This window comes from Sapajus apella, unplaced genomic scaffold (assembly GCF_009761245.1).
Source record: "Sapajus apella isolate SASKATOON/1434 unplaced genomic scaffold, GSC_monkey_1.0 scaffold117, whole genome shotgun sequence".
In the NCBI taxonomy this organism is placed as follows: domain Eukaryota; kingdom Metazoa; phylum Chordata; class Mammalia; order Primates; family Cebidae; genus Sapajus; species Sapajus apella.
The window spans coordinates 2,348,914-2,362,368 of record NW_022437057.1 but is presented as its reverse complement, the minus strand read 5'-3'; the positions used below and the strand labels follow the sequence as shown (position 1 = coordinate 2,362,368).

Sequence of the window (13,455 nt, the reverse complement as noted above, 5' to 3'; positions counted from 1 at the left end):
TAAGTTACACATACCTCACTAAAATAAGAAAATAAGAAAGGAAAGGAAGGAGGGAGAGAGGAAAGGAGAAAGAGGAAAGTAAGGATAAAGATTCTATCTACTTCACAGGGCGCTGGAAGACTGCTGGGTCAAGCTGCTGGCTGCCCCAGGGCAGGAGAGTGAGTGTGTGTCAGTGTGTGAGTGTGAGTGTGTGTGTGTGTGTGTGTGTGTGTGTGTGTGTGTGAGACTCATCTTTCTAAAGGGCTGATTCCAGGCTCTTCTTGGTAAAGAAAATACAGCAGGGCTGGGGAAGCCCAGGCTACCAGGGTTCAAATCCTGGCTCTCAGTCACCTCTTGGCTGGTTGACTTGGGCAAGGGGCTTCCCCTCCATCAGTTTCCCCAGATGTAAAATGGAGACAATTGCAGTATCTATGCCATGGGGTTGCCGAAAAGATCAAATGAGAACAGGAACAACGCTAAGTGTGGTCTTAGTAAACAGTAAGTGCTCAATACATGTCCACTGTTTTTATCATTATTATTAATATCGATGCTCAATGGGTCGATCCAGTGTTTAACGAGGGTACTGTTCTACTTTCACGTCGATGAAACTGGGCTCAGAGGAGTACAAACGGCTGGCTAAGATCAAAGGACCAGGAGGAGGCAGAGGCAGGATCTGAGCCCAGGGACAGGAGGCCCACAGCCCATGCTCTTTCCAAGGCATTGTACTGCCTGCATGAGATGGGAATCAGTGAAAAATTGAGAGGCCAGTGGCCCTGAAGTCGACTGGTGATGTAGGTGTCCTAATCCTTTTTCGTCACCTCCAGGTGTGCCCCTCCCCACCATGGCCCAGGTGCCTGCAGGCTACAGGTGTGCTTAGGCGTTCGCTTGTATCTGTCCCACAAGCCTCCCCCACCCCTGTCACCATCCCCAGGATGAGGGCTCCCTGAGCCTCAGCACAGAGCGTGTTGTCACAAACTTCTGTGGAATGAGCCCAAGTGGAGGAGGGAGCCCTCTGCAGAACTCCAAGGATGCAGGAAAGGCGCATGCTGGTGGAACACACGGAGGCACATTCCAGGTGGGGGACGCCAGATGGCGTCAGGGAGTCAGGCCCAGCGTGGCGACTGTGTGGGAGGGTGGGGGGTGTGGGTGGGCAGTGGCTTTGTAGGGAGAGGTACACAAGGGCGGGGAGGGGGGGAGGCGTGGGTGGGGGGAGTGTGAATGGAATGTGGTGGAGGGCCTTGAAATTCTAGTCTGAGGCATGAAGTCCAATGACATCTATACAAAACAATTTTATTTGCTTTTAGAAGGGCCCTTAAATAGTTCAGATTCCTGCCTGAAGTCTCTGACCTCCATGCTTCAAAATTTGATCGAATGGAAACTTACGCAGCAGTGAGGCCAGCAGCAAGGGTTTGGGGTGGGGTGGAGGGAGGGATGGAGAGTCTGCCAGCACGCACTCCGGAACCTTGAGTTTCAGATCCTGACTCGTCCAGGTAAAAGTGTGTGTATCTATTACCAACCAGGTGGATGTCGAAAATACATCCCTTGACAGCCAGCCGCCAGGTTCTACCCACCCCTGCTCCAAAGCCAAAGTCCCAGCACCCTCGGCCCCTCTGCCTTGGCTCATCACCCAGCCCCCACCAGGGTCCTGGCCTGGGGGTGGCCCCACGCCAAACCCACCTTCACGAGAGGTGAGCTGTCTGAGGCATAAACCCATCACTCCACGCTCAGACGCCCTCAGGCCTCCTATGGCTAACAGCAATGTCCTTCATGCTTCTTAATGCGACACCTGGGGCCCTCTACCCAGCCTGGCCCACAACCCAGGCTCAAGGTAGGCAACAGAGAGTTCCAGCTCCCCCTCCTGGTTAAGCTACTGCTTCCCACTCCAGCCTCATAAAAGGAGCCTGTGAGAACATGATTCCAGGTGACCTCCAAGCTCCCACCTCCCGGGCTTCCATCTGCCTGCTTGGCCACCTCACCCTAGAAGGGTGCATCCATGTCCTCCAGTCAGCTGTTCTGACCAAAAAGCAGTGGCTCCCATGAGCCTGGGGCCCCAAAATGCTTGGGGTACAACAGAGGAGAGGTGCTGAGTCTGGGCTTTAGCACCCCAGACCTGGATTTGACTCCACTTCCACCACTTACTGCTTCATGTGGTTTTGGCCACCTGGTGCCTCAGTTTCCCCAGCTGTAACATGGGGAGCACAGTAGCAGTTACCTTAAGGGGTTCTATGATGATCAATGAGATGACCATTATGAAGTGCTGACCTGCCGGGCGCAGTATGCACGCCTATAATCACAGCACTTTAGGAGGCCAAGGTGGGAGAATCACTTGAGTCCAGAAGTTAGACACCAGTCTGGGAGACCCCTGTCTCTACAAAGAATTAAAAAATTAGCCAGGCGTGGTGGCTCATGCCCATAGTCCCAGCTACTCGGGAGGCTGAGGCAGAAGGATAGCTTGGGAGGCTGAGGCTACAGTGAGCCATAATTCAGCCACTGCCCTCCAGCCCGGGCAACACACGAGGCCCTGTTTCAAAAAACAAACAAAAAATAAAAATAAAGTGCTGAGCTAGGTGTTAGCATGCACATAATAAATCCATGAGTTATATTATGGAAGGTACCATAAGTATATTATGTTATAAACTATCAACGGGAAGTTCCAATTACTACATTTTATTAGTATTAATCTCATGAGGTTAATAATTATTGAGAGCAGTCAGAGACTGGGCAGTCACAGGCTGGAACATTCTGTGGCCAGGTTGCCTGAGGAGGGGCCTGCTCCCTGAAAACACAGTTTCAGAACACTCTGTGGGGCCTCTTTCCCAAGGATAATTACCGGCCTGTCCAAAGCCAGGTTGGAGCCCAATCACCCAAACAAATGTGCCTCCCACCAGGCCCAGGCCAGAATAAGCATCTTATGTCACTGATAACACAGGCTGGGGCTGGAGCCATGTTCATCCAACCAACGGTGACCTCATTTCCTTAACTTACAATCTGACCCGCTGTAGCCACAAAACTGTCACAGAGGGCCAGCCACCCAGAAAAAGAGAACTGTGACCTTCAGTTCTTCCCAAACTGGCAGGGCTTTCTAGGGGTCACAAGCTTCTGACAACTGCCCCCACCCCTAGGCTTTGTACCTCTCCCCAAAGAGGCGATGCTTTCTCCTCCTGATTGCTCAGGAGGGGTCCTAAGGCTCATCCTGAAGAGTCCCTTAGGGCAACTCCTGCACCTTGGTAAGGAGGCAGCCAGGGAGAAGAGGGCATCAGGGTCACTGCATCTTCATCACTGGAGCCTCTGGCCTTAGCTCCGGACAGGTCTCTCTATTCATCCCTGCCTCCCTCCCTTTCTCCAGCCACTGACTTAGCACAGGGTTGGACGCAAGGCAAATGCTCAAAAAATGTCCCACGTTTTTGCTGTTTTTTTTCTTTTCTTTTTCCTTTTTTTTTTTTGGGTTAGGGTCTTGCTCTGTCTCCCAGGCTGAAGTGTCATGGTGCAATCACAGCTTACTGCAGCCTGGATCTCCTGAGCTCAACTGATCCTCTGGCCTTGGCCTTCCAAAGTGCTGGGATTACAGGTGTGAGCCACTGCACCTAGCCCCCTTCCTCCCCTCATCCCTGAGCTTTGTACTTCTCCAGGGACTCGGTGGGGTCAGAGTGCCCAGGCTGACCCTGGGAGAGAGGGAGAGGAAGTCCTGAAGCAGGGGAGCGGGGAGCAGTGGGAACACACTCTGCTCTTCAGAGAGAAGCCGCCCTGCCCTTGGGAAACTGCATAAGTTGTCTGGGCTTGCTAGAAGGGCCCTTCCCAGTGCTCCTGGGCACTCTGCGGGTGGGGCCCCACCTGCTCAAGCCTCAAGCCGTGACATCAAAACTCGCTTGTCTGTAGCCCACTGCTTCAGCGCCCCACCTCATGTGGGATGAGCTGGGGAATGCCACCCCACACGCTTTCAGCAGCAGGCAAGAGAGGCGTCTTAACTCAAAGAGGAAGAGGGACAAGGAATTCACATTCACTGAGTGCTTACATGCCCGGTGCGGAGCAGCCTTGAAACCTTTTTAGAGTTAGATGCAGACTGTGTATGAAATGAATAAATACACGAAGAGATATGGACCTAGTGATATTAAAGTATATCCGGCACTACATTAAGTACCTTTCAGCTAAAGAATCCTGTTTGATCCTCCCAAATATCACGTACCTGCAGCTGTCTCATTTTCTACCTCCTGCCCTGCTTTAGTTTTGTCTTTGGAGTACTTGCCCCTGATCAATATAGTCTAGTTTAGTTTGTGTTGACTGTGCCAACCACCAGCATTTTCAGCTCCTCCATGTGTGACGCCACAGAGCAGCGAGTGAGCAGACCCGGCCCTGGGCTCCACCAGCTCGTCATCAAGAAGTGAGTCCCAGGCCCGACGTGGTGGCTCACGCCTGTAATCCCAGCATTTTGGGAGGCCGAGGCGGGCAGATTATTTGAGGCCAGGAGTTAGAGACAAGCCTGGCCAACATGGTGAAACCATGTCTATACTGAAAATACAAAAATTAGCTGGGCACGGTAACGGGCACCTGTAGTCCCAGCTAGTGGGGAAGCTGAGGCAGGAGAATCGCTTGCACCTGGAAGGTGGAGGTTGCAGTGAGCTGAGATCATGCCACTGCAGTCCAGCCTGGGCGACAGAGCGAGACTGCGTCTCAGAAAAAAAAAAAAGAAGTGAGTCCCAATTCTACCCAGCAGCGTAGAGGGCCTGACCTGTCTCCGTCCTGCCTGCTCTACCTCTTACCCTCTCTGCTTGCTCGCTTTGCCCTGGCTGATTGCCTTTCTTGCCTTTCACGTGCACCAGGTAATCCCTGCCTCAGGCCCTTTGTACGCTGGTGCTCTTGCCCACAACACATAAAGCCTCCTGCCTGGTCTTAGTGGATGTCACATGTGTGCTTCTCTCACCTTGCTCAGAACGTGACAGGCCTGCCAAGTCAAGCAGGTCCCCTCCTAGAGTAGGGTACAGCCTGCAGAGGCCAGCGGGTATCTGACATACAACAGGTACCTCACAACATCTGCAAGTCTCAACCTCTTGCTGTTCTCCCTGCTCCTACTTCTGATTCATGATAGGATGATCCTAAGATGTCCAGTGGCCAGTCGTGCAGAGGGGAAGATGCTTGACTTGGACACAGTCATCTCTTGTTAGAGGCCTGGGGGGAGTAAAACCCCTTCTTTGAACCCTGCATGGCCACAGCGTCATGTCTTGGGAAGCAGATCCACCTCTCCCAGAGCTGAAAGGGAGCCCTGACTTTGGTCTACAATTTGGCCACCAATCCTGAGACCCAGAGGGGTTCGGCAACTTGGCTTGGATCACACAGCAAAGTAGTAATTAAGCAGAGACCTGGCACTGGGTCTCCCAATGCCTTATGCGGTGCTCTTCGCACAACTGTAAAAGGTCCCTTGGGCTTTGGTGCTATCAGGGTTAAAACAGAATCAGAGTAACTAGGAAAGGCAAACTCTCCCACCAGGGTAGGGCTGAGAGGTATACCCAGAAACAAGGCAAGACCAGCACTCCCATCTCATAGGCCTCTCAGCGTGCTGATCAAACACACGTGGGCTTGGGAGACAGGCAGGCCTGGGAGCCACCTCCTAACTGTGGCTGTGGGCAGGTCCCTCCATCTCCTTGGGCCTCAATTTTCTCTTCTACAAAGAGGGGGCAGCTCCCTCCTGGGGCAGTTTGAGAACTGAAGGCGGTAATGCTTGTATAATGAGAGTCGTCCTGGGCCAAGCAGCTATGTATTTAGTCTCCTATTGTCTTGCGGCTGAGAGGAGGCAAAGGAAACTTAAGAAATCCCATTAGTGAAAAAGAAAATTCCAGTGCTGAGCAGGAGAGTGGGTGGCCAGGGCTCAGCACCGTGATGACTTTCCGGGCTGTAAACACAGAAACGAAGAGGCTTTGAAGCCTCAAGCCAGTGCCAAAGGCAGGAAGCTCCTGGGTCTAATTCCCTCTCAGAGGGGCGTCTGATGAGGTCGTGACTGCATAATTCCAATGGCATTCTGTTACACACCCCCCAGAGTGTTTACTAGGTTATCCAGACAAGAGATAATTCTAGGAATCAGGGATGGATTAACGCTGCGTCAGCCACTGCCAGGAAGTCCACACCGATTCCTCACCAAGTGTGGGCCTGAGAAATGGGAAGGGGGTTAGTCCAGGAGCCCAGGCTCTGATGTCAGCAACCTCGCCCCCTCCGGTAGGAAGCTGTGCCCGTTAGTTTCTCTGAACTCTTCGGCTCTACATCAAATGACCCTGTGATGATTCAGAGGGAAAAAAGCCCACTAGCCAAACAAAGGGATGGCAGATTATTTCTGTTCATCTGCGAAGCCAGGGGACCCCCACCGAATGGAACCAAAATGTTCTCTTCAACTTTAACAAGCCAATATTCGCTTTTGCTCTGACTTTGAAATCCTTTTAAGAAACAGAAGAGCAACCAATGCCATAGGCTTGGAGACAGAAGTTGGAAGGTTCAGAACTTTCTCTCCTTTTTAAGAAACCTCCCTCTTTTTTTTTTTTTTTTGAGACAGGGTCTTGCTTTGTCACTCAGGCTGGAGTGAAGTGGTGCAATCTCAGCTCACTGCAACCTCCATTTCTTGGGTTCAAACAGTTCTCCTGCCTCAGCCTCCCAAGTAGCTGGGATTACAGGCACCTGCCATCACGCCCGGCTAATTTTTGTATTTTTAGTAGAGACGGGGTTTCACCATGTTGGCTAGTCTGGTCTGGAACTCCTGACCTCAGGTGATCCACCTGCCTCAGCCTCCCAAAGTGCTGGGATTACAGGCGTTAGCCACTGTGCCTGGCCAAAGACCCCTCCCTCTTCTTGTATGGGGTACCAGAATGTCCTGGAATGCCCCATCGGGGAAGTATGACTTACACTTCTGTCGTTATAAATCCGGTGAGCTCCGAGAGGAAGAGGAAGAGGATGAAGAGGCAGCAGCAGATGGAGACTGGAAGAAACAGAAATGCAAACTGCTAAGGATGGTGTGCACTAATGAAGGGAGGCCAGCCTAGAGGGGAGAGGAAAGAGGCCCCAGGACAAGGGTGTGGGGGCGTGCCCACAGACCCTCCAAAGCCCCTTCTGACTGGAGCCTCAACATGAAGCAGCCCCGCCTCCTGCCTTTGGGGTACCGCTCTGACCTCCAGGTGTGGATCAACCTCCCAACACGGGCCATCCTCCTGGGGCTGGCCCTGCTTCCTTTCAGGAGAGCTCTTTAATGTAGAGGCCAGCCAAATGTAGAGGCTGCAAACCAGTGGCCCACAAATGTGTTCTGTTTGGCTCGAGTGATAACATATTTCACAATTTGGGGTCCACATTGAACAATCAGCAGATTTCACATAAAAGGCCAGGTTTCTGGCTTCTCCAGGATATCCAGCCCTTGTTCCCACAGAGGTCTGAGCCCACCAGTTTGCCATAGGCCCCTTCACCCCCTCTGCCTCTCTGGTTCTGAGGTTGAGGCAGAGAGTCTGCTGCTGTGTATCATCACCCTCTGTGGTGCCATCCATATGGTGCCCATGTCCTCAGAAAGAGAAAAATGAGGCTACAGACAGGGGTGCTTCAAGAGAAGAAACAATTATTTATAGAAGTGAAGAATGGTCCAATATGTTTATTATTTATTTATTTGTTTATTTGTTTTTAAACAGTGTATTGCTCTGTCACCCAGGCTGGAGTACAGTGGCACAATCTCGGCTCACTGCAACCTCCACCTCCTGGGTTCAAGCAATTCTCCTGCCTCAGCCTCCCAAGTAGCTGGGATTACATGTGTCCGCCAAAACACTCAGCTAATTTTTGTATTTTTAGTAGAGGCAGAGTTTCGCCATATTGGCCAGGCTGGTCTCAAACTCCTGACCTCAAGTGTTCCATTCATCTTGGCCTCCCAAAGTGCTGGGGTTACAGGTGTGAGCCACCGCCCCTGGCTGGTCCAATATGTTTAAAATGCAGAGAGTGTAGAACAGAGTTCTAGGGCCGGCCATGTCAGTTGTCTTTATCTTATCTGCCTGGCCCCTAAAGACACCGGAGTTTGTGGACCCTGGAGTCACTTGTTGGGGGCAGGACATAACAAATGCCCCAGGGTGCAGCCCTCAACTGGGCTCAGCAGCCCCATCTCCTGACACTCCCCGCAATGTCCAACCACCCAGTCACACTGAGCTACATGCTATTCCCTAAATATGCGTTTCATTTCTGATCCTTTGCCTGGAATCATCATCCCTCCTCCTCCATGCTTATCCTCTCCGCTTGGTGAACTCCTACTCCCAGACCCGACTCAAATGTCCCTTCTGTTGGGAACCTTCCCTCACTCCCAGAGGTAGAGCCGGTCACTCTTCTCTCTGTGTTCCCAGCCTCTACTTGAACATGTTGTACATCTTATTGGTTATCTGTGGCTGTTTCTTCCACTAGACTGATATCCAGAAAGGCAAATACTCTGGAGTTCCGGTGCCTGGCCTGGAGCTGGGGACATGGGAGCCACTAATCGTGTACAGCAGGGAGTCAGCTCCTGGGATACAAAATGAGGCCTGAATACACCACACCTGAGCTTAGCCCAGAGGAGCTTAGTGGACAAGGGCTCACAACCCAGGGCCACACTAGGGCCCCACTGCTCACCTGCTGCATGGCCCTAAGTGAGTTGTTCACCTCTTTGTGCCTCCACTTTCTCACCTGTAAATGGCAGCAATGGCAGTACCTGCCCTACAGGGCTGCTCTGAGGATTTCAACAACACAAAGTCTGGGCTTGACACAGAGTCTGGCAGGTAATAATTATTTGAGCATCAGCCCATAAGTAGGACTTCCATCAGAGAGTTGTGGGAAGGGTTTGTTGATCTGGGGAAAGTGATTCGACACATTGGTTAACCCTTAGTTTCCTGCAAAGAAAAGAGTTCCCAGTTTCTCTTGCTGATACTGCTACGTTCTCAGCAGCCTGCACCTGGACTGGCAGGGCCAGCATCATGGAGCCAACAGTCAGTTATCTCTGTTATTTTTCTTTTATACAGAGTCTCGCTCTGTTGCCCAGGCTGGCATGTAGTGGCACAATCTTGGCTCACTGCAACCTCCACCTCCCAGGTTCAAGCGATTCTCCTGTCTCAGCCTCCTGAGTAGCTGGGATTACAGGCAAGTGCCACCACGCCCAGCTCATTTTTGTATTTTTAGTAGAGATGGGTTTCACCATATTGACCAGGCTCGTCTCAAACTCCTGACCTCGTGATCTACCCACCTCCGCCTCCCAAAGTTCTGGGATTATAGGCATGAGCCACTGCACCTGGCCCATCTCTATTATTTTTCTTAGACCATATCTATTTATGTATATCTATCTCCTTATCTACCTGTCTAAAACAAACCGCCAAACATTGATCCATTGATTGATCTATCTTCAAAGGAAATAGCCACCTATCTGTCTGTCTTCAAAATGAACAGCCAAAGATGCATTCCGAGTGAAGGGGCACGAAAGACAGTGTTTGCTGGGCCCCTACTCTGTGCCCTGTCGTGAGTGCATTACCAGATGTCCCGTCATCTCACACTCCCACCCGCCTTGAGAGGGTGGTGCCCATGGGAGGGGTGTGGAAATGCAGGCACAGCAAGACGAGGAGGCTACCCAAGGCTTCACCGTGTGGAGGCAGGAGAGGCAGGACTGGAACCTGTGTGTTTTCGAACCAATGCCCTGAGAAAAGGAACCTCACGAACGTAGGCTCCAGGTGAAGGGCAGGATGTCCCAGACCGCTGACCAAGTCTCTCCAACCACCCTGAGACATGGGAGATACTAGAATTACTCCCAATTTCTCCCAAACTTTGAAAGAGTTATACCGGGGAAGCATTTACAAGTTTTACCTAAAAAAAAAAAAAAAAAAAAAAAAAAAAAAAGTATCATCAGCACTGTAAGACAGAAAAAAAAAAAAAATTTTTTTAAAAGAGAAAAAAATAGGTAACAATGCATATTATTTAAAAAAAAAAATCCAGCCATATAAAAAAGTGAGTCTCTCCTGATCTGCAGCCCCTGATTCCCTGTTACAGTTTCATGTGTCCATCCATGGACATCTAAATAAATAAATAAATAAATAGTCCCTCTTTCCCCCTAAACAAACAGCAGCATAATGGGCACACTCTTTTCTACCATGTTTGCTCACTCAGCAATCTATGTTGAAACAGGCTCCATATCAATTTACAGAGTGGCTGTGTTTTGTTTTGTTTTGTAATGGCAGAGAGATTAATTTCAAATGTCTTCTCCAACTGTTGAACAAATCCACTGGAAGAGATCAGCTATCAATCCAAATTTCCTGGCTCCTGTTCTTCCTTTTCTCACCTGCAAACTGAGACTATTCAACCTCTTGGAAAGCTGAGCAAGCAAAACATCCTTCCTTTGGAAGCTTGCAACTTTCTGACCGGACATTTAGGACCCACACTTCAGAATCATCTGCACCCTCCTTCCCCAAGCCCCAACAACCCATTGGACGTTGTAATGATGAATGGGCACAAAACAGGGAGTGCTGCCAGGCCTGGTGGCTCACACCTGTAATCCCAGCATTTGGGAGGCCTCGTTGGGTGGATCACTTGAGTTCAGGTGTTTGAGACCTGCTTGGCTAACAGGGTGAAACCCCATCTCTACTAAAAATACAAAAATTCGTCAGGCACAGTGGCAGGCGCCTGTAATTCCAGCTACTCGGGAGGCTGAGTCAGGAGAATCACTTGAACCGGGGAGGCAGAGGTTGCAGTGAGCTGAGATCACAACATTGCACTCCAGCCTGGGCAACAAGAGTGAAATTCCTTCACAAAACAAAACAAAACAAAACAAAACAAAATGGGGGTGTTCACGAAGATCGGTGCTGACAGCTGCCTTCTGTGCTCCATGCCTATAGACATGTCCCAGGGTTCTAATTCTATCCATACCGGAGCCAGGGGAAAGGCCTCCTTCTGAAATCTGTGTGCTTTTTCGAGGCTTGGACTGAGGCCTGATCAGTCCAGCAGGTTGACACAGTTAAGTGCCAAGTGTGATTGGTAGAGACCCAAGTGGTCCAAAGGTCCCAATCACACGTGTTCATGGCATGTGTTACCCTTACCCCAGAGAGCAGAGGAGGACAGAGACCAGGTCTCAATGCCACTGTGGCCTCAGGCACTAGCACAGTGCCTGGCTCAGAGAAGGTGCAAAATAAATATTTGTCGAATGAATGAATGAAAAACATGAAGGGAGGTAAAAACTATTTCAACCAGAAAGGCCTTTTGATACTGAAGGCTTGATGAAGGTTTTCCAGTCCATGTTTGGGCAAGACTCTAAGGCTCTCTGACTCCAGACGTCTTCTGAAACTGACTCAGGCGTTGGACAGTAGGAATGTGACCCCAGGAGAAGGCATGCTGGTAGGAAGCCTGGTACGGCCAGCCAAAGGGGGCACTGGACCTGAGACCCAAGGCTCTGAGAGGCCAAGGAATTTGTCCAAGGTCACATAGTCACGTAAGTGGAGGAGGCAAAATTTAAACCCCGAGCTGTGACTCTCCAATGCCCTAATCTTTTCTTTGGTTCTTAATAGCACCTACCACAGAGTAATGAAATGGAGTGTGTCCGAGTCGGCTTGCCCTGCCTGGCTGTGAGCTCCTCAAGGACAAAGACGGAAGCCCATTCATCAGCATAGTCCCAGGGCTTGGCATGGCGCCTGGCCCCAGGACCTGGTTAATAAATATTTGTTCACTAAATGGTATCTAAGTGCTGGCTTCCTATGCCTTACGCCTTTCCTTTTGTGTAAGGAAATTTGCTGTCTCCTGTGGTGGCTAAAACTGCCTATCAGACCATGTCCCTGGAGAGCCCTTTGGCAGGACCTTGTAAGTTTCAAAACACACATACTCTTTAACCCAGTAATTCCTCTTCTAGGGAATTACCTTACAGAAATAACTGTAAAAGGATACAAGGATGTCCAACAAACCAGAATGGGGAATGTCTACCCTTAGAGGGCTGGCCACAAGCCCCATAGGTCAGCCAGATAATAGAATGTGACACAGCTGGAAAGAAGAATGTGGTGGCTGTTTATCCGCTGGCAGGAAAGGTGCCCAGCATGCCCAGCATGTATTAGTGGAAGAAAGGCAGGGGAAGAATGGTGTGCAAAGTATGCTCCCTTTTGTGTTTCAGACAGTGATATAGGTATATCAAAGCCCAAATAGGCTGGGCACAGTGGCTCACACCTGTAATATCAGCTCCTTGGGAGGCCGAGGCAGGTGGATCACTTGATGTCAGGAGTTTGAAATCAGCCTGGCCAACATGGTGAAACCCCGTCCCTACTAAAAATACAAAAATTAGCTTGGCATGGTGGCAGGTGTCTGTTCTGTAGTCCCAGCTACTAGGGGAGGCTGATGTGCAAGAATTGTTTGAAGCTGGGAGGCAGAGGTTGCAGTGAGCCAGTATCACGCCACTGCTCTCCAGCCTAGGGGACAGAGCAAGACTCTGTCTCAAAAAAGAAAAAAAAAAAAAAAAAAAAAAAGCCTACGTATTTTTTCAAAAACTGTAAAAAAATATACACCTGACTGTTAAATATTCCAGATGAGGGAGAGACTGCAGAGTTGGAGAAGTGGGAAGAGGGTGGAGCCATTGGTGGGCGGTAGGAATGGGGCAGCAAGCCTCATTTGAATTTTTTGGATCAGGTTCATAAACTAACAAGCCTCTTTCCTCCCACGGTCCCCTCCATATCCTTTCCTCGGGGGTCAAGGCACAAAGCTGCACAGCTTCTCAGCCCACAAACCCGCACAGGTTGCAGGCTCCAGGGGGACAGTGATAAGAAGAGGACAGTTGTCTGTACACTGAGGGGTTAGCATGTGCCCTGCACAAGACACGTCCCGGGACACATTTAATCTCCAGATCGGGAAACTGAGGCTCAGAGAGGCGAAGTGAGTTGCTCAGTTATGCTGCTGCTAAATGGGAGGGTGACTTGCTCTGCCTGACCAGAGAGCCTGTGTGACATGCGTCCTGCCACTCGGCTGTGCTGTTTTTTCCTCAGGGCTCGTAAAGGGCATCTTATAGTTTCAACAAGCGCAGCTGGATCCCCAAGGTCATCCTCCAACTGCGAATGGCCTGACCTGGCAGGAGTGGACTCCAATATGACTGACTGGCCCAGGACACTGCTCAGGCAGCAGGGCTGGGATCGTCAGGGGCTGGGTCCCTCTCCCACACCAAGTACTGGGGAGGCCTGTGGGGTGCAAGGAGACCCACCTGAGTATGAGTCTTGGCTCCACCTTTTGTGAGCTGTGAAATTTCAGTCACCTCTCTCAGCTCATTTTCTCATTGGGAAAATGAGGCTAAAGCATCCCCTGTTTGCAAGGTAGCTTTGGTTTGTTTCAAAACTTTTTACTGTAGAATAATCACAGATGCAAAGGTAGGACAGACAGTTCCCATATGCCCTTCACTGGGCTTCCCCATATGTTAGCATCTTACATTTGCCAAAATGAAGAAATTGACATTAACACAGTATCATGAACTTGGCTATGGACTTTATTTGGGCTTCA

At 50.4% G+C, this 13,455-nt stretch overlaps 1 protein-coding gene across 5 annotated transcripts in view; it reads right to left on the bottom strand.

Moving 5' to 3' along the window:
* Positions 1 to 13,455, bottom strand: part of RPL26L1 (ribosomal protein L26 like 1) — a 141,583-nt gene that overhangs the window by 67,422 nt on the left and 60,706 nt on the right. For 3 of the 5 annotated variants that reach the window (XM_032260358.1, XM_032260361.1, XM_032260363.1), the window contains exon 3: positions 6,862 to 6,934. In XM_032260358.1, the coding sequence (XP_032116249.1) occupies positions 6,862 to 6,934 (73 nt within the window). Of the gene's footprint in view, positions 1 to 6,861; positions 6,935 to 13,455 lie in introns of those variants that run through there. The other 2 variants (XM_032260360.1, XM_032260359.1) reach the window with 2 other exon arrangements.